The sequence below is a fragment of the Loxodonta africana genome, chromosome 9, assembly GCF_030014295.1.
Source record: "Loxodonta africana isolate mLoxAfr1 chromosome 9, mLoxAfr1.hap2, whole genome shotgun sequence".
In the NCBI taxonomy this organism is placed as follows: domain Eukaryota; kingdom Metazoa; phylum Chordata; class Mammalia; order Proboscidea; family Elephantidae; genus Loxodonta; species Loxodonta africana.
Window position 1 is genome coordinate 24,562,392 of NC_087350.1, and position 19,239 is coordinate 24,581,630.

Below are 19,239 nucleotides of genomic sequence, written 5' to 3' on the forward strand. Positions count from 1 at the left end.
CCTGCTTCCAGCCAAGATCCATCTGACATCTGCAATGATATCTCTTGTTCTCTGTCCTCTTTTGAATCCAGCTTGAATTTCTGGCAGCTCCTGTCAATGTACAACTGCAAACACCTTGAGATTATCTTCAGCAGAGTTATAATTGATATTAATGATATTGTTTGATAATTTCTGTATTCTGTTGGATCACCTTCCTTTGAAATGGGTCCAGATACAGATCTCTTTCAGTCGGCTGGTCAGCTAGCTGTCTTCCAAATTTATTGGCATAGATGAGTGAGTGTTTCCAATGTTGCATCCATTTGTTGAAATGTCTCACTTGGTATTCCGTCAATTCCTGAAGCCTTGTTTTTCCCCAAAGTCTTTAGTGCAACTTGGACTTCTTCTTTCAATACCATCAGTTCTTGATCATAAGCTATCTCCTGAAATGGTTGAACATCAACCAATTCTTTTTGATACAGTGGCTCCATGACGCCCATTTTCTTTTGATGCTTCCTGCGACATTCAATATTTTCCCGATAGAATCCCTCAAAATTGCAACTCGGGGCTTGAATTTTTTCTTCAGTTCTTTCAGCTTGAGAAATGTCGAGCATGTTCTTCCCTTTTGGTTTTCTAACTCTAGGTCCTTGCGCGTTTCATTATAGTACTTTTCTTTGTCTTCTTGAGCTCTCCTTTGAAATCTTCGTTTTGGTTCTTTCACTTCATCATTTTCTTCTGTTAGCTTTAGCTACTCTACATTCAAAAGTAAGTTTCAGAGTCTCTTCTGACATCAGTTTTGGTCTTTTCTTTTTTTTCCTGTCTTTTTAATGATCTTTTGCTTTCTTCTCATATGATGTTCTTAATGTCATCTCATAACTTGTCTAGTCTTTGATCATTAGTATTCAGTGCATCAAATCTATTCTTGAGATGTTCTCTACCTTCAGGTGGGATATACTAAAGGTTGCATTTAGCTCTCTTGGACTTGTAATTTTCTTCAGCTTCAACATGAACTTGCATACAAGCAATTGATAGTCTGTACCACAGTTGGCCCCTAGCCTTGTTCTGACTGATGATATTGAGCTTCTCCATGGTCTCTTTCCACAGATTTGATTCCTGTGTATTCCATCTGGTGAGGTCCACTGTATAGCTGCCATTTACGTTGTTGGAAAAAAGTATTGCCAATGAAGAAGTCATTGGTCTTGCAAAATTCTTATGGGATCTTCTGCTTCATTTCTATCACCAAGGCTATATTTTCCAACTACTGATCCTTCTTTGTTTCCAACTTTTGCATTTCAATCAGTAATTATCACTGCATCTTGATTGCATGTTTGATCAATTTCAAACTTCAGACATTGGTAAAAATCTTCAATTTCTTATCTTTGGCATTAGTGGTTGATGTGTAAATTTGAATTATACTCATATTAACTGGTCTTCCTTGTAGGCATATGGATATTATCCTATTACTGACAGCACTGTACTTTAGGATAGATTTTGAAATCTTCATTTTAACAATGAATGTGACATTGCTTCTCTTCAATTTGCCATTCCCAGCATGGTAAGCTACATGATTGTCTGATTCAAAATGGCCAATATCAGTCCATTTCAGCTCACCAGTGCCTAGGATATCTACAAGTATTCCATTTCATTTTTGACAACTTCCAATTTTCCTAGATTCACACTTTGTACATTCCATCTTCCAATTATTAATGGATGTTCGCAGCTGTTCCTTCTCATTTTGAATCATGCCACATCAGCTGATGAAGGTCCCGAAAGCTTTACTCCATCCATGTCGTTAAGGTCAACTCCACTTTGAGGAGGCAGCTCTTCCCTAGTTGTATTTTGGGTGCCTTTCAACCTGAGGGGCTCATCTTTTGGCACTATATCAGACAACGTTCTGCTACTATTCATAAGGTTTACACTGACCAATTTTTTCAGAAGTAGACTGCCAAGTCATTCTTCCTAATTTGTCTTAGTCTGGAAAATCCATGCAAAGCTGTCCACCATGGGTAACCCTGCTTGTATTTGAAGTACTGGAGGCATAACTTCCAGCATCACAGCAACACACAAGCCACCACAGTACAACACACTGACAGAGGAGTGGTGGAATAATTCCCAAGTTGATTCTAACGTTCAACAAAGGCCAGGAAGCTACTGTGCTAGGAGTCTGGCAAGATTGCCCTTACTGAGTACATTTTCAAAAGACAATGGAAAACAAAACCGAAACAAAATTACAGTTTGTCACAAGTTGTGCTCTTCAGTTCTCTAGATTTTAATCTGAACCGGAAAGTTGCATTTTGTGCTTTCAACATAACCCAAAGCTAGGCAGAGCTGAGTTTGGTTCTAAATACGGGATCTGAAATGATCAACCTGGTGTTTGAAGTCTGGAAAAGAATTTTCTCCCATTCTCAGCACTAACCATGTGCCCAGTGATTCACAGATGGGGAAAAAGCATGGGCTTAATATCTGGGGTCCTTCTCACATCTACCAGAACCAGAAAACCAAACCAGATGCTGTCGAGTCATCTCCAACTCATGGCAAACCCATATGAACAGAACTGTGCTCCATGGGATTTTCAATGGCTAATTTTTCAGAAGTAGATTGCCAGGCCTTTCTTCCAAGACACCTCTGGGTGGGCTCAAACTTCCAACCTTTATGTTAGCAGCAAAGCATGTTAACTTAGGGACCCCGCTGATATCTAATTGATCGTTCCTGTCCTTTCACATCAGCACTCTTGCTGGGTCTGTTTGCACAGTTATCCCATTGCTGTTGAGTTGATTTCAACTCGTAGTGACCTTATAGGACAGAGTAGTGCTGACCCAATGCTGTAAATCTTTATAGAAGCTGATTGCCACATGTTTCTCCCATAGAGCAGCTGGTAGGTTTGAACTGCCAACCTTTCAGTTAGCACCTGAGCACTTAACCACTGCACCACGGGTTCCTTACATAATCATAGAACTCTTAAAAAGCATTACATGGGTATCTCGGTTTGTCAGGCTGTCCTGTTAGTGGTCCTGCCTCTGGACATCCGCACACCCTGTGAATAGTACCCTCTTGGTCTGAGCGGATACTGGCTAGAGGTCTACTTGCCCCATTTCCTCAGAGTGGAAGGCAGAATGTCTGTCCCCAAGTCCAGTGTTTCCACACCACACTCTACTAAAGCCAACTGGCACAGTAATTGTGTTCAATCAGTCTGTCTCTTCATGGTCACCATTTTCTGTGTTAGGGACTTTTTTCTTTGTTTGTTTTTTGTTTTCATTTCTTTCAAAACTCTTCTTTCTCTGGCTGCAGGCGTGAGTTCCTCAGCAATGTAGTCATCCCATGAAAACCTCCATTCCAAGCTGAATGAGGATCTCACACTCTCAGAGACAACAGATCTGACGTTTTCATTCCTCTGGCTAGCCCTTGTACAGCCTAGAAACTCACAGCATAAAAAAACAGGATCGCATCGAAGCAACGGAACATAGAAAGAACAGCCAAAACTTCACAGCATAAAAAGATTTGTCGGAGCTGAACTTCTCCATCAGTGACTATATGATGACAGCAAAAATGTTGAAAAGAATATGAAGCCAAACTTGACCTATTGTTCTTAACTTGGAATGTACCTTTAAAACAGCAGTGAAATGGTTTTTTTGTTTGTTTGTTTTAAAGTGGAGTAAGAAGGAGTCCCTGGATAGTACAGACGTTAATAACGTGCTTGGCTGCCACCCGAAAGGCTGGAGGTTCCACCCAGAAGCACCACAGAAGAAAGACCTGGCAATCTACTTCCAAAAAATCAGGCACTGAAAACCATATAGAGCACAGTTCTACTCTGACACACAGGGGATCACCATGAGTTGGGATCGACTCAATAACAACTAGTTTGCTTTCATTTTTTAAGAGGGAAAGAAAGCAATCCTAAGAAAAGTCATTATCTGCTTGCTATGGCTACAAATCTCATACATACCCAGAAAGATTCTAGCAAGACAAGCCAAGTGAGTCAATCTCTAATTGGCCACACTAGTTTATGGCCTACTAGGGCCATTTATAACCACTATCACCCTGGATCAAGTCTCTTTCATTTTTACCTTCATTTAGCTCTCCTTCATAACTGGTCCTTGAGTAAATACTTAAAAAAAAAAAAAAAATTCAGTCTTTCCTAAAAGCAGATATTTTATATTGAAGACCTAACAACAAAAAAAAAGACCAAGTAAAAACAAATGACCAGTTGAATAAGAAGAAAGCAGAGAATATCTTTATAAAATTTAGCTTAATTTTTAATTTTGAGAGGGTAAATAACTCATTATTTATTTTAAAGGGAATATCGGAGAGACTCCCAGTTCTTTTTTATGTCAGAAAACTATTTCTTCCCATTGTGAGGTAAATTAAAACTCACAGAAATGATCAATACAAATGAGGCCCCACGGGTTAGGGAAGTTCAGCTCTACCAAATATTGGCACCACAGAGAAATGTTCAAAAGAAAGCTACAACAGAATTTTATTCTAAAATAGAAGCTACTGGTTCTCTGCTGACAGTCCGGTGCATATATCAAAGGACCCAGGCTGTTTCTGATGGCTTTTACACTCCAGACCTTTGCTCTGAATCCAGTTTCACTCCCAACAGTTTCAAAGGCCATTGTTGGCGAAATTCATATAAAGCCTGGAGTTTAGGTAATAGTAATGTAGCAATGTCAGGTTCATAGTTTTGAGAAATGTATCAAGGTCATGTAAGATGCTAACAATGGGGAAAACTGAGTGAGGGGCATGTGGGAAATCTCATCATATTTTTGCAACTTTGCAATAAGTCTAAAATTATTCCTACTTCTGCCAATTTGTCGTGGTGGCCTGTGTGTTGCTATGATGCTGGAAGCTGGTGTTTCCAGACTGAGACAAAGAAGACAGGCTTGGTGATCTACTTCCAAAAATTAGCCAATGAAAATCTTATGGCTCACAACTGAACGTTGTCCAATATAGTGTGGAAAGATGAGTCCTCTAGGTTGGAAGGCACTATACAGCGACAACAATGGACTCAAACATACCAGTGATCATGAGGATGGTGCAGAACCAGGCAACGTTCAGTTTTGTTATACATAAAGGTCTCCATGACATTATGACATAATCGTATGCACCCTTAAGATCTTATGTCAACTAATAACAAAATTATCCCAAAATAGTCTATTTAAAAACAGAAGGCAGTTGTCCCAAACCCAGAGTCCCCCGGATTTAACTATAAAGCTGTTATCCCCCAAACACACAGGAAGAAACACAGTATTCTAGAAATTTACTACAGCAAATGTAGCCATGCAGCTAAACTCTCAATTAAGAGGAAGATTTAATGGGAAAGACAGCAACTACCAGGGGTGTCTGGGTAATGCACCCAAACATAGCTTACTTTATGTGCTCCTGAATGGCTGTTTCTAAATCAAATTACATAATTTAAATCACACTTTGAACACGCTAAGGAAGCTTGTGCTTTTAAAAAGCTGTTTAATAAATACCAGGGTAATAGAAGAATTATTTATGTAATGAGAATTACTGCATTCTCATTTACCTGTTTGACGAAGTGGCTTTGCAGGTATTATATTTGTCCATAGTGTTGCCCTGGGTATAAACTGCCCAGACAGCTGCTGCCTCATGGGCCACTGCGTTTCTATTTTGCCTTCCCTCTGCCAAGCAAACCTTGTGTGACTTTGACTAACGCAGAGCTATTATGCTGAGGATTTCCATTCATGTACAGGTCCCAACAGCCAAACACAAGCCTCGGCCTCCACTATGGCAGCAAGTGTCATGGCAACATGATTGAGCGGGTAAGAATGCTCCACTGCACAGCAGTGTCTCAAGCAGTTGAAGGCAAGAGAGTTGTTCCTGCTATTCCTGGGACTCAAGTTGAAATTCCCCTGTTGCCCACAGAGTGGTCCCTTGAAACGAGCCATCCTCTTCCCAATCCAAACCATTGGTCAGGTGGGAACTACTACTACTCCTGAAAAATCAGTTAAGGATCTAATAAAAGGACAACTCAACTCAGTCAACCCAAGTAAGCAAAACATTCCAGGATACTGACTTCTTATTCAGGGATGAGAAAGCAGGAGTCTGCATTCCAGATGGATAAGGGACTAGAAAATAAAACGTAGTGTTTCATGGACCAACCAAACACCATTCATCTGCTCATGGTTTTGCATGGATTTTGCCCTTGCAGGTACAAAATATCATTAAACACTTGAGATGCCATCATCATCTTCATTTTTCTCTCATAAACTACCCAAATGCATTAATACTCTAATAATCTGAGTGAGATTATTGATCAAAAAATATTCACTCCTCCATCACCTACTTGGGAACAGTAGAAGCCACTCTCCCTGGACTTGGCTTTGGCCGTATGACTTGCTTTGGCCAATGGAATATCGACAAAAGAAACAGTTTGCCAGTCCTGAGCCTAAGCCCTCTAGAGTCTGTGTGTTTCCACTTGCTCTCTTTCACTCTGCATTCTCCAGAAGAAGCAGATCTCCTGTCTAGCCATTCTTCTTCAGCCTGCACCCCAGAATAAATGCATGTGGAACAAAACCACCCCTCCTGACCTGCAGACCCCTGAACAAGAATAAATCAGGTGTTTTAAGCCCCTGGGTTTGGGGATGGTTTATTACGCACATTACTTTGTCGACAGTCAACTGATACACCCTATATTCTCTCTAGATGCAAGAGCATCAAGTACTCACCATCATCGATGCCAGGCCAGCCCATGAAGTGAGCAGAAATCTGTTTTTCATCCTTCCCATACTCATTCTTGGCAATTAGAGTGTAGTCCCCATTGTTCATGTGGGTAGGATTATCCAGCTGGAGGCAGCCGTGGTATTCCGTGTGATTGGTAACATGTATTTTAGTACAGATGTATTTGGACTCATTCAATATTGCCCCATTATAGAACCACTGAAGCGTTGGTTTGGGGTTGCCTTTCACAGTGAATGGAATGCACCAGTGGTGGTCTGAGGTTGGAGATTCGAGAAATGTGATAGTTGGTGCAACTAAATTGAAAAAGAGAGAGTTAATAGCATCAGAAAGCTCAGAATTCTCCCCATCTCCAGAGTTCTGTGTCATCAATAGGGGATTTTACTCAACCAGTGATTGGTTTAAGAAAGCACATGGCCAGCAACTCTGGAGTCCAGCAATATTTTGCATCATCATCTAGGTTGATCTAACTCCCTAAAGAGAATTTCAGGGTGACTCTTTCCCTGCTCAACTTCAGACCCACGTGTCACAGTCATTTTTCAAATCTATTCAGTATAAGTGAGAACCAACTTCACGAAGATCCAAGAGATTTCTGACAGTGAGAAGGGTCTGTTGAAGTTGACTTTGGTTGCTGATGTATACACCTTGATATTATGTGGACTCATCACCAAAACAATTAGGGACAGTATTTTGTAGTAAAAAAAAAAAAAATGCTACTAATAACAGCAAAAACGACTTTGAAAACCTTGCCTAAACCCCCGATATAACCTTTCTAGAACTGGTCAATGCAAGACATGTTGCTACTGATGCTGATTGTGATAAGGCATGATAATTTGTTATTTTTCAATGATTGTCAATAGTAAATGCTCTTTAAAAGCATGACATTTCATTCTAGTAAGGTCCATTTGTGCTAGGATTCTAGACGCAAAAGGTCAATGTTTTGATCCTTTAAGTGTCTGGGGTCCTATCGAAACCTGGACAAACTAGAGATTATTTCAACTTTAAGCATAAAATATTTTATGCTTTGGGGAAACCAACATTATCAAGTTGCATATTTAAACAGAGTACTTAACCTGAGTGAAGGTATTTAAAATCCCTAATGGTTGTTCATTTTAATGTAGTCTTACTTGGATAATTATAGAACCAAGAACTGGAAAAGACCTTCAAGGTCTGATAGCATCGATTTGTCAGATGAAGAAATCAAAGCACAGTGAAGTTGAGTGACTTGGTCAGGGTTACTGAGTGGGCAGACCTGGTACTAAGAACCCAGGTCTCCTGATGCCTCTCACTCACTGCCTCACTGGACTTCGGTTTCTTTATCTGATATATTCATCACACAAGGGGGAAAACATTTAAGCCGTGGTAGCCTAGTAACATGCACACACTTCTGAGTGGGGTCCCTGCAGTGGTTATCTCAGTTGTTAATATTCCTTATCATGTATTCCCTCTACTCTTTATCTAAACCTTGATAGATAAAGGTCCATGCCTGAGACCATCGCAACCACATAGATATTAACCTAAACTGAGAATAAACTCAAGTTTGAATGTCCTTATTAGAAAGTGGGTAATCTGACAGTGCTCGGGTAAATCCTCCCAGAATATTACCAAAGAAGAGGCAAAGCTGATAAAAGAGCCTAATTCACTTTCATCAGCTACAGAAAGATTTCCAGTAATCAGTAAAGCACAATTGCGGGGGCTCTATACCCATGAAAAAAAAAAAAAACTAGTGCCATTACCCATGACACAAAATAAAATCCATGTGTAGATACACATACTTGTAGGTCTGGGTACAAACCAGCCATGACAAAGACCACGGTAGGATAAAGACCACACTTACCTTCCTCCCACCAGCCCAGCCAGACCCCTGCACCCAGAGCCCACTTGTTCCTACCACCATGCTGAAAAGGTCCCAAGCTTTTGGTGAGGTAGGGCTCTAAGGACATAAAGTTGGAAGTTGGTTGTGTATGTTTGGGGATAGCATTGACTTCAGGCTTCCGGGTATGTCAGTATGATCAGAATTGAAGAGTTCAATACTCACTGGGCAAAGTGGTGATGTAGAGAGCAACAAAGGATTGTGGTTGGTGATTTTAGTCGTTCACTTCAACAATCACACAGTGAGTATCTGCTATGAGTTATGCTAGCCAGTACCTTGACACCGGCTATGATCATATGTCTACACATGTATAATTTATAGACACACTTGTACACATACACACTCACATTTTTCTCATCCAACTCCTAATCCGAACAGAGAGAAACCTCATTAATTTATACCACGCCAGTTCAGAATTCGCAATGGCGTGAAGAGCATATGTGATTTTTACTGAGCACGAGTTCACACAAAATGCAACAATCTGGGATTTTAATACATAGGATGCATTATTTATAGGACTGGAGAGCAATGCACATATGCTTAATTCCAAAGCATTCATATTTTATACCTTTGCTTCAATGTACAGAGAGATTAAAAATAATAATAGTAATAAAATTTTCTGCAGGTGATCCAAAATAATTTGCGTTCACTTAAGCGGAACTTCTACCTACCCATAGAAGCTTGATGCTAAACTAATGAGGTTTTATCACTTCAACAGTGTAATCAGGTGTTTGTGAACAGCCAAGAGAGTCTTCAGGTTTCACAACATTCAAGCTTCACATGGCTTATATAGAGCAAAAACTTTTTAGAAATGGGTTGAATCGGGATTTAAATGAAAATGTATTAACAAAATGAGAACAGTCAGTTCAAAATGTGTTCTATCAGAAAAAGACAGAGGACAAGCTTAAGGTGGAAAAAGAAGCTTCAAAGAAAAAGGCAATATGTGAGCAAGAGAGGTTAAGCGGAAATAGACCGAGTGAAAGAAGCTGATAAATATTTCTTAGTTAAGTGTGCAACGAAACACTGCAGATACTTTTTTTTTTAAACAAAGGTAAGCAGCACCCAGCGTGCCCAACGCCAGATGGGGGTTTGTCTGCGATCATTTGCTATTAAAAACACATGCCAGTCGATTACGTACAATGCACAGTGAGGTTGACAGAATCTTGATCTTCTCCTACAATATTTTCTGCCACACAAGAGATCTGCTTTCCACTGTCATCGGATGAAATGTTAGTTATCCTTAAGGAGCCCTGTGTGTGGCTTGTTTCATTCTACAAATGAATTAACAGACAAAAATAAGCTATTAGGATTGATCCCAAAGTGACAAGATCAGGGGCTTCTTCTAACTAGAGAAAAAAAGATCTATGTATACATAAAATCAGAAAAGCGTCCCTGCCTGAACTGGGCTCAGAATCAGAAGTTACTCTATTTCTTTGGGTTTCACCTCCTTAATGGCTAAGGTCGACTGAATCTTTGAATTCCTATGCACCTTCTTCCAAGGGAAAAGACCCCAGCTACAGTCACTCACCTGGCTCATGACATCACAAAGAAATCCCTAAGGATACAGAGACTCCTCAATCTCTGGGCGGCACATACTAAGACGCAAACTTGCATCCGTCTTTGTTTATAAGAATACACAGAGAATAAATGCAAATCAAAAACTCATCTTCAATTTCTATATGTGCCCTGATAAATACCAAATGATCGTCAACTAGGTTCAATACAATCTCCAGTTCTGGTACACCCTTATTGTCTCTCTTTTAACACGGAGCCAAACTCAAGCCTTACCAGATGTTTGGAAACCAGATTACCGACATCCCAATACATATTAGGAACTGGATCACCTGCCACGCTGCAAGATAGCGTGATAGACTTTCCCTCCTCCACAGTAAGGTTAGGTGCAGCCAAATTTGCCGATGGCAAACCTGTGGATCAAGAAACATAAATGGAGACGTGCAAATAGTTAAACGCAGCATCAAAATAACAGCAGTAAATTGAAAACTTAATGGTGTCAGGTTTTAAAATCAATCATTATTTCCTTTCTAAGGATGATTTACGTTGAAATGAAAAAGCTCCAGGTTGACAAGTTTTACAGAGTTAATGTGAGCCAAAAATCTTTGGTAATAAGATCTAAAAACAAATTTCACACATTTCTTGAAATCATTATTGCAGAATAACCCTTTCATGAAAAAAAAAAAAAAAAAAAAACACTATTTTACAGAATTCTGTCTTCTACCTTGTTTTCTGTTCTACAACTTCTATTCCAGTTTTGGGCACACAAATAGGCACTATCTCTGTGGGTTGACTTCTTACCTTATTTATTTCCTCCTCCCTCCCCACTCCACTTTTTTATAATCAAGAACATATCATCGTGTTTGGTGAAGCAGAGGGCTAACAAGGGTGAGGGAGACCCTCAGTGAGGTGGATTGGCACATTAGCCTCAACGATGGACTCAAACATGCCAGTTATCATGACGATGGTGCAGGATGAGAAAACGTTTCGTTCTATTGTATACAAGGTCTACCACCAGAGTTGACTCGGCAGTAGCTAACAACAACAATATGACCATTTACTGGGAATTGACAAGACCAGATAGGCTTGCCTAGTGCTTTAAGTTATTATTTTATTTAATCCATACAACCAATCTTAAATCTAAGTATTTTGTTCTCATTTAATTAAAGAAGAATATGAGTTTTGGAGAAGTCCAATACATCTTCTTAAGTTGCCTCCATATATATAGACCTGGGATTTGAACCCAAAGCTTAGGGTCTTCACCACTACACTATTGTACCTCCTCAGGTTGCACATATCTATTTTAGCACAGCCCATAAACACCATGGCATACCCATGATCTAGGAACTGGTCCATTTAAAAAATAATTACGTGTCTATTTATGAGAGAAGAATGAGTCGCCTTTATTTATAGTGAAATTGTATCACCCTGTCATAGCAATTTCCAAAGGAATCTTTGAAAAATTGGCCAAGTCTAGATCCTTTAAATGTAAAGTCTTCCACAAATGAGTAAGCATCTGACTCACATTAATTCTACAGCATTAATATGCTAGCCAAAGATTCAATAATGGAAAAAACAATCTGTACTTGAAATATCACTTGAGGTTTAATTAGCACAATAAAAATGAATTGGGAAGCATGAATAGCCAAGGCAGGATAAACCATTTGCCAGGCACTACTTCCTGGCTTAATAAGATTTCAAATCAGAGAAAATGCCCCAGTGATACTTCTGAGAGATTCTAGCACTGCCGTAACAGGTTCCTACTCTAAGCACCGTAGCTGTCTTCCTTTGCACTCTGGGAAACCACACTGGAGGTAAGAGATGATCAACTTCCCAGACAGACGGACACCTCCTTGTCAGCATCTCTTGTCTTGGATTTGTTCAGGAAAGGCATATTATCTTGTAGACCTCAGCAGAAAACTGCCAATCATCCAGTGAAAACACTGAAGTCTTCAGACCAGGGCTTCCCAAACGTACATGTGAATCACCAGGAGACCTTGTTGATAAGGAGCCTTGGTGGCACAGTGGTTAAGCGTTCGGCCATTAACCAAGAGGTCGGCAGTTGGAATCCACCAGCCACTCCTTAGAAACCCTATAGGGCAGCTCTACTCTGTCCTACAGGGTCGCTATGAGTTGGAATCAACTCAACAGCAACAGGTTTGGGTTTTTGGGGGGTGGGAGGGGCAGGGCCTGAGAGTCTGCATTTTTAACAACTCCCAAGAGGTGCTGACGCTGCTGTTCTACAGACCACACTTTCAGTCCCAGTGGTTTAGGGCACAGGTGTTGGGCAATTGCTCACTAAGCTCTTGTTTCTACGACTGTTATTCTTCAACTTGACAGGGGCATAAGCAGTTATCTAGTCCTAACTTTCCCCAAACTGTGTTCTGTGGAGCTCTAATTCCTTGAAATGTTAGGGACAAAAAAAAAAAAAAGATCCAAGATAAAAAAAATCTATAATAAATGCTGTAACTCTTGGGCATTCACAATTCGCATTGCCATGTTAAAAGCTCTGAGAAGTCCTGAAGTAAAGAACACATTTAACCACCACTGAGCTGACATTTCCCAAGATTACTTAAGCACAGGACCATTTCTTTGAGTTCTCATGTCTTGTTACCGCTTTGTTATTTTCATTTAATTTGCCAAAATATAAGATATACACATATTTTAGTTCAGATATAAAATATATTTAAAGCTAAATATTCATAGTGATGATAGTAGCAACACTGATAGCTACTATTGATTGAGTACTTAATATGTGTTCACCCCATCTTAAATCATTCCCATATATTATCTTCTTAGTCAGCCTAACAATCCTAGGAAGTAGGTGTCATTAGTATTCTAATTTCCAGATGAAGAAATTAAAGTTTATCAAGTATCACAACTAAACAGCTAGTAAGTGGGGGCTGCCCCTGACTCATATCTATCTGCCCATAGCCTTAACCAATACATTTATTGGTAATCTTTGTTGGAGGCCTCTGCCCCCATCCATTAGAGTACACTCCTCAAGAACTGACCATGTAGACTGGCTCCTTTCCTCACTTTCTAAGTATTGGGAAAAAGTAACTGCTCATCATTTTGTACTATTAACTCAGCTTTGTGACACATTAGGTCGGTCATGTTTGGGTTTCATATTTGAATATTCATCAGTAAGTCTGAATTGTGTTCTTTTTTTATCTGGCTTCACTAATTTTGAGCCCTGTTCACTTCATCTTAAGCTCCCTGGGTGGCGTAATTTGGGCTCAACTACTAACATAAAGGTTGGCGGTTCAAACCCACCAAACGGCACAGTGGAAGAAAGGCCTGGTGATCTGCTTCCATGAAGGTTACAGCCAAGAAAACCCTATGGAGCAGTTCTACTCTATAGCACATGAGGTCACTGTAAGTCAGAATCAACTCGACAGAAATGGGTTTGGGTTTTGTTTGTTTGTTTGTTTTCACTTCATGTTGGGCCATCTTCCCCTGTGTACAAAATTGTTCCAGGAAATTATGACTTTGTCTGCTCTCTGTCTCCTCTCTTTCACTTCTATTTGTGCACGCATAAAGAGCTTAGAACAAACAAATACCTGACCTAGCCATTCATTCTCTTTCAACAGATCATTAAAAGTCCACAACCTTCCCCTCTACTCTTCTATCTTTTTGGCATATCCTCCCAAGTCTTTATCTCCTAAAGAGATATATCCCGCAACCAGGAATGAAGCCAGAAGGAGCCTGACCTATTTAGAAGTAGCTACTTTACACCTGGTTGCAAAAATGACAGAAAACTAGCAAAATAGCTTTCCAAGTTCAAATTGGAAATTGTGCTTCTAAGCTCATATAAACCATGTCATGCCAATGACAGCAGCCATGTAACTCCTAAACATAGAAATCTAAACAGCAGCTAGCAGATTAGAAAAACTGACTCCATGTGGCATTGCAAAAAGATAAAGAAAAGCAAAACTGTGTCTTGACTCATATTAGTAGATAAAACCTGATCTCTAATAAAATTAAAGAAAAGCAGTTATTAAAGCAGGCTTTGCATAACTTTTTCAGGAAAACTAAAATTGATACAGATAACAGACTAAGAAAATAATGCTTTATACCAATCTTTCACAGAGAATTCATATGACATTTCCTTTTAATTTTCTGTGAATGCCAACAAAGTAGAATTGGTATCAGTCTGTTTCCCTGGTTTAAAATAAACAAGAGAAGGGGTATGTATGGATTCGCTAAACAGACGTGTGTACTACAAACCATGGTTGAAACCAAAAGCAAATGGTAAAAACAAATCATTAAAATCAACTCAAGAAACTCAAGGTGCCCTCCTGTGCGCCTGATAACTGATACGCTACACTACAAGTTCAAAGGTTAGAAAAGCGGAAGATTGAAATTGTTGCTATAAATAATAAGGAAACCAAAGACAGGTCTGATTTCAGTCCATGGACCATTAAGGCTTTTATACAGTGATTACACGGTGCTTCAACCAAAACTAAATTACCACCTCGTATGCGCTGTGGGACTACCAGTCTGTGTGGTAACTAGCTACAAGTAAAATGCCGTGAGGGATGGTTTTGATGTGGCCCAGAGGAGTGCTGCCTTTCTTAAACATATCTGTCAGGTCTACTTAGAACAGGGCATTTCGTCCACTATTAATACTTCCTGAAGAAGCCCTCTTCCAGTTGAGATTTAAAGCATAATTCAGTATGAAAAAATTAAAATATAAAGTACATTGTTCTTTAATAATCCCATTCAGCCAAGAGAAATGACTGAAAGGCTTATACTGCAAGATGAACTGCTGAAGTTCTATCAAATCTATAGGATTTGAGTGCAAAATTTTTTAAACACTATGTGATAAACAATTTCATTAAAAAAACACTAAAAAAGTAGCAGGGACATTTTTACATGGAATGATAAATCAGCACAACCTGGCAAAGTAACCTTTCTTTATCTTCACGTGGGTGATTCTGTTCCAGTCTTCAGAACCAGTGTTCATAGCACCACATCAGTCCAATTAATGTGGAAATCTGCTATGAGTATGTTTTGTTACCTGGAAATTTAAATAAAGTTTTTCTAAGGTTGCAGGCCTGGTGGCGCAGTGGTTAAGAGCTCATCTGCTAACCGAGAGGTCAGCAGTTCGAATCCACCAGCCACTCCTTGGAAACCCTATGGAACTGTTCTATCCTGTCCTGTAGGGTCGCTATGAGTCAAAATCAACTCCATGGTAATGAGTTTGGTTTTTGTGGAAAAACAGACCACAACATGTTTCACGGCTTGAAAAAATTTATAGGAATTCACAGCAGGAGTGATTGTTAAAAAAATATTGTGAGGCATTCTGTCTGGAAATGGCACAGTTAAACTTCCCAGTCCCTTCTACCACACTTGCATAATCCCAGAAGGTAAAAGGAGAAACAAGATGCTCACAAAATGCAATGATGACAGAAATTGCAAAGGGAGTTGCAAAATGCTAGAACGTGGAATGATTTGGTTAGACTAGTACAAATATTTAAGTCGTTTTTGCTTAATTGAAATACCTGCACCACTACATTTAAAACCTGGTTCAATCTGATCATTAATATAATTTGGTTGACGCATTCATTAATTGATCAATTCAGCAAACGTTCATCAACTGCTAATACAGTAGTTCGAGGGGTATATTAGGCACCAAGAGGATGCGTATTTGCATACGAAATGTAAAGAACTTATTCTTCGTATAATACCTGAATGAGGAAATACAGTTGATCCTCATTATTCATGGATTCCATATCTGTGAATTCACCTACTCACTAAAATTTATTTGTAACCCCCAAATCAACATTCATGTGCTTTTGCAGTCATTGATAGACATGTGCGGAGTGGCAAAAAATTTGAGTGGCCTGACATGCACCTTCCCAGCTGAAAACGAACAAGGCAATGCTCTGCTTTCTTGTTTCAGCTCTCATACTAAAACAAGTGTCCTTTTCACAGTATATTTAGTGCCACGTTTGTTCCATTTTTGTGCTTCTTTTGGTGATTTCACTGTTCAAAATGGCCCCCAAGCATAGCGCTGAAATGCTGTCCTAAGTACAAGAAGGCTACGACGTGCCTTACAGAGAAAACGCATGTGTTACCAAAACCCAAACCCAAACCAAACCCACTGGCGTTGAGTCGATTCTGACCGTGAGTTATAGTGCTGTTGGCCATGAGTTCAATGTTATTGAATTGACAATATATACTAAATAAGGTGTCATTAGGCAGAAACACACATGAATAAAAGGTTATGTATTGATCGATTGACAAAAATGTTGTGACCAGAGGCTTACGAGAACCTAATCTGTATCTCCCCTAGTTGCTCAATATTCGCTAATTCAGTGTCTGAGGTGACTCTACAGAACATACCTACTGCAAATGAGAGTTTACTGCACTAAAAAGGAACCCTGCTGGCACAATGATTAAGTGCTGGCTGCTAACTGAAAGGTCAGCGGTTCTAACTCACCAGAAGCTCCACAGAAGAAGAGACCTAACAATCTGCTTCCTAGGAAACTCTACGGGGCAATTCTACGCTGTCATATAGGGTTGATACAAGTTGGAATCAACTCCACGGCACACAACAACAACAACTGCACAAAAGGCAAAGCTTTTAAAGAAAACCCACCTTAAAAAGGAATAAAAATTCACTAGCTCTTTTTTTACTGGAATGAAAATATAAGTTGCGAACTAAATCCAATGACTGCAATCGTGGGTAAACTGATGAAACATGTAAGACCATACTCAGCCCATTCAGAATTATTTAGCTAAAAAGTTTCTACCAAAAAAAAGAAAGACTGGAAATAAGATGAACTCAAGGAATATGTGACTCAATTAAATACAACAGATACATTTTAAAAATTTACAAAGGGTTAGATCTAAAAGAAAAGTCAATAACCTTGAATCCATTCTTTAAATAAGACATCTAACTAGAAGACGCTGTATGTTAGTATCTGATGTCTTTAACATGGGATTTCATAGAATAAAATTTAAACACAACACACTAGCATAATTTACTACTCAATTTGTCTAACTTCTCTTTAAAAAAAAAAAGTTGGGAAGCCATCATGAAGACCTAAACTGAAGCCTCTGCCTGTCATCCCAAATCTCTAGAAATGATATAAAATATTTTTTTAAATCCAGAATTGCTTTGGAAAATGAGAAGGCATACTGTTGGTGGATAAAGAAACTGTAAGGAACCCTAAGCAAGAGAAAACAAGGGTATGCGATTAAAGAAACACCAAAACCAATCCCGCTGCCATCAAGTTGACTCCAACTCATAGCAACCCTGTAGGACAGAGTAGAGCTGCCCCATAGGGTTTCCAAGGGGTGGCTGATGGATTTAAACTGCAGACCTTGTGATTAGCAGCAGCCAAGCTCTTAACCACTTTGCCACCAGTGCTCCTAAAAAACACAACAGAGTCGAAAACAAACACACAAGTATGTGTTCACAAAACAGAGTCTGCAGGCTGGCCCAGAATTGCAGGGGTGGACTGCAGAATGGGTAGGACCCCACCTAGATCATGCCACAGGGTACCTGGTTAACAAAAAGAGTCAAAACAGCAAGAGGAACAACCTTTCCATGTCCCTGCCCCTACCTTCCCACGGTGAGCACAGCATCCAACAACTGCAGCTCCCTCCAAGTAGAGGCAGTAAGAGCGGTAACTTTATGGAAGAAGAACAGCCATTCTAGAGTACTGGTGACACCCTAGAGATATGGTGAAGCTTAATATGGAAAAGGGCATTTCAGTCATAAAAACAAATGAATCGCTAGAGGCTGTAAATTAAAACTTGATTATTGGAAGGAAAAACATCAATAGCTGGAGTGGATAGCCAAAGAGCAAATTCCTGAGTAAACCAACTCTGCCACAATGTAGCACAAGAGGACAGAAAAAAGGTATTAAAGGAAAGTTTGGAGGACTAGCGGGAAGAGTTAGAAGTGTAAACGTCCATCTAATGAGAATTCTTGAATGAGAGAATAAACGGGAAAAAGGCACAAAGCAAATAAAAACTTTTCAGCATTGAAGCATGAACCCTCATACTGAAAGGGCACACTGCTTGCCAAGGAGAATGAATATTCTGAGATAACAACAAAAATTAAAAACATATATATAAATAAATACACACTCACACACACACACACCCCTAGTTACACTGTGGTGAAATTTAAAAACAACATTGATAAGCATCTAGAGGGAATAAAATAAAATAAAAGCATAGATATCCCAGCAAGAGGCAAGCATCAGACTGCCATCAGGCTTCTCGTCCACAGCACTGGATGCGAGAAGAATGTGGTAGAATTTCCTCAAAGTTCTAAGAGGAACCTATTTTGAGTCTAGGATTTTATACTCTGCCAATTCCAATGAGAAGAAAAAATACAGGCTTTTCTCACCAGTCAATGACTTGGAGACTTTTTTTTTTTTTTAATTTCTCTGAAAGAAATATTAGAAGCTATACCCCAGAAAAAAGAAGAACCAATCCAGGAGGCAGTCACAGGATTCAAGAGTCAATGATATACAAAGAAATAACGAATCTTAAAAAAAAATTAACTATCTAATAGTAAAACCCCAGATGATAACAATCTGAGAGATGAGAGAAGGAACTGAAGGAATCTTTCCTTGTCTTATTGGGGGTGGTGGAGATACTTATGGGTTATCTCTAGATGCTTATAGAAAATATATGTCTAAATATGTATGGTAAATATTTTGTAATTATATATTTTTTAAAAAGAAATATAACTTTCAAACAATTAAGGAAAAATAAAACAAAGAACACTATCCATGGGAAAAAAGGTAACACCCAATAGAAAAATGGGTGAAAGATCTAAGTAGACAATTCACTGAAGAATAAACACAAATCTTCAATAAACATACAAGAAGGTATTCAACAGTTTAAGGAAAATGCAAACCAAAAAGTAATGACATACCTTTTTTAAGAGAAACAAAAAATAAGAAGTTTGCTAACATCATGGTATACCTTTGCTATTGTGGCTATAAATTGCTATGGCCATTTTTTAATATGCAAATCTTATAAACCAAAAATTCCGCTTCCTACTACGTACTCTTGAGATGCCTTTGCACATGTACATTTGTACAAAATGCAAGTATAAGAAGGCTAATTGAAACTTTTTTGAGGTAAAGAAAAATGGGAAATAAACTAAATGTCCATCAATATGCAACTTTAAATACTTTGAAAGAAAA

The 19,239-nt window shown here is 39.1% G+C and overlaps 1 protein-coding gene across 6 annotated transcripts in view; it reads right to left on the reverse strand.

Annotated features, from left to right (window-relative positions):
* The window catches only part of NTRK2 (neurotrophic receptor tyrosine kinase 2), a 444,402-nt gene that overhangs the window by 377,115 nt on the left and 48,048 nt on the right, over nt 1-19,239 (reverse strand). For 5 of the 6 annotated variants that reach the window (XM_064291176.1, XM_064291175.1, XM_023544718.2 and 2 more), the window contains exons 6-8: nt 10,337-10,473; nt 9,687-9,819; nt 6,666-6,971 (exon numbers count right to left, since the gene is read on the reverse strand). In XM_064291176.1, coding sequence (XP_064147246.1) covers nt 6,666-6,971; nt 9,687-9,819; nt 10,337-10,473 — 576 coding nt within the window. The remainder of the gene's footprint in view (nt 1-6,665; nt 6,972-9,686; nt 9,820-10,336; nt 10,474-19,239) is intronic. The other variant, XM_064291179.1, reaches the window with a different exon arrangement.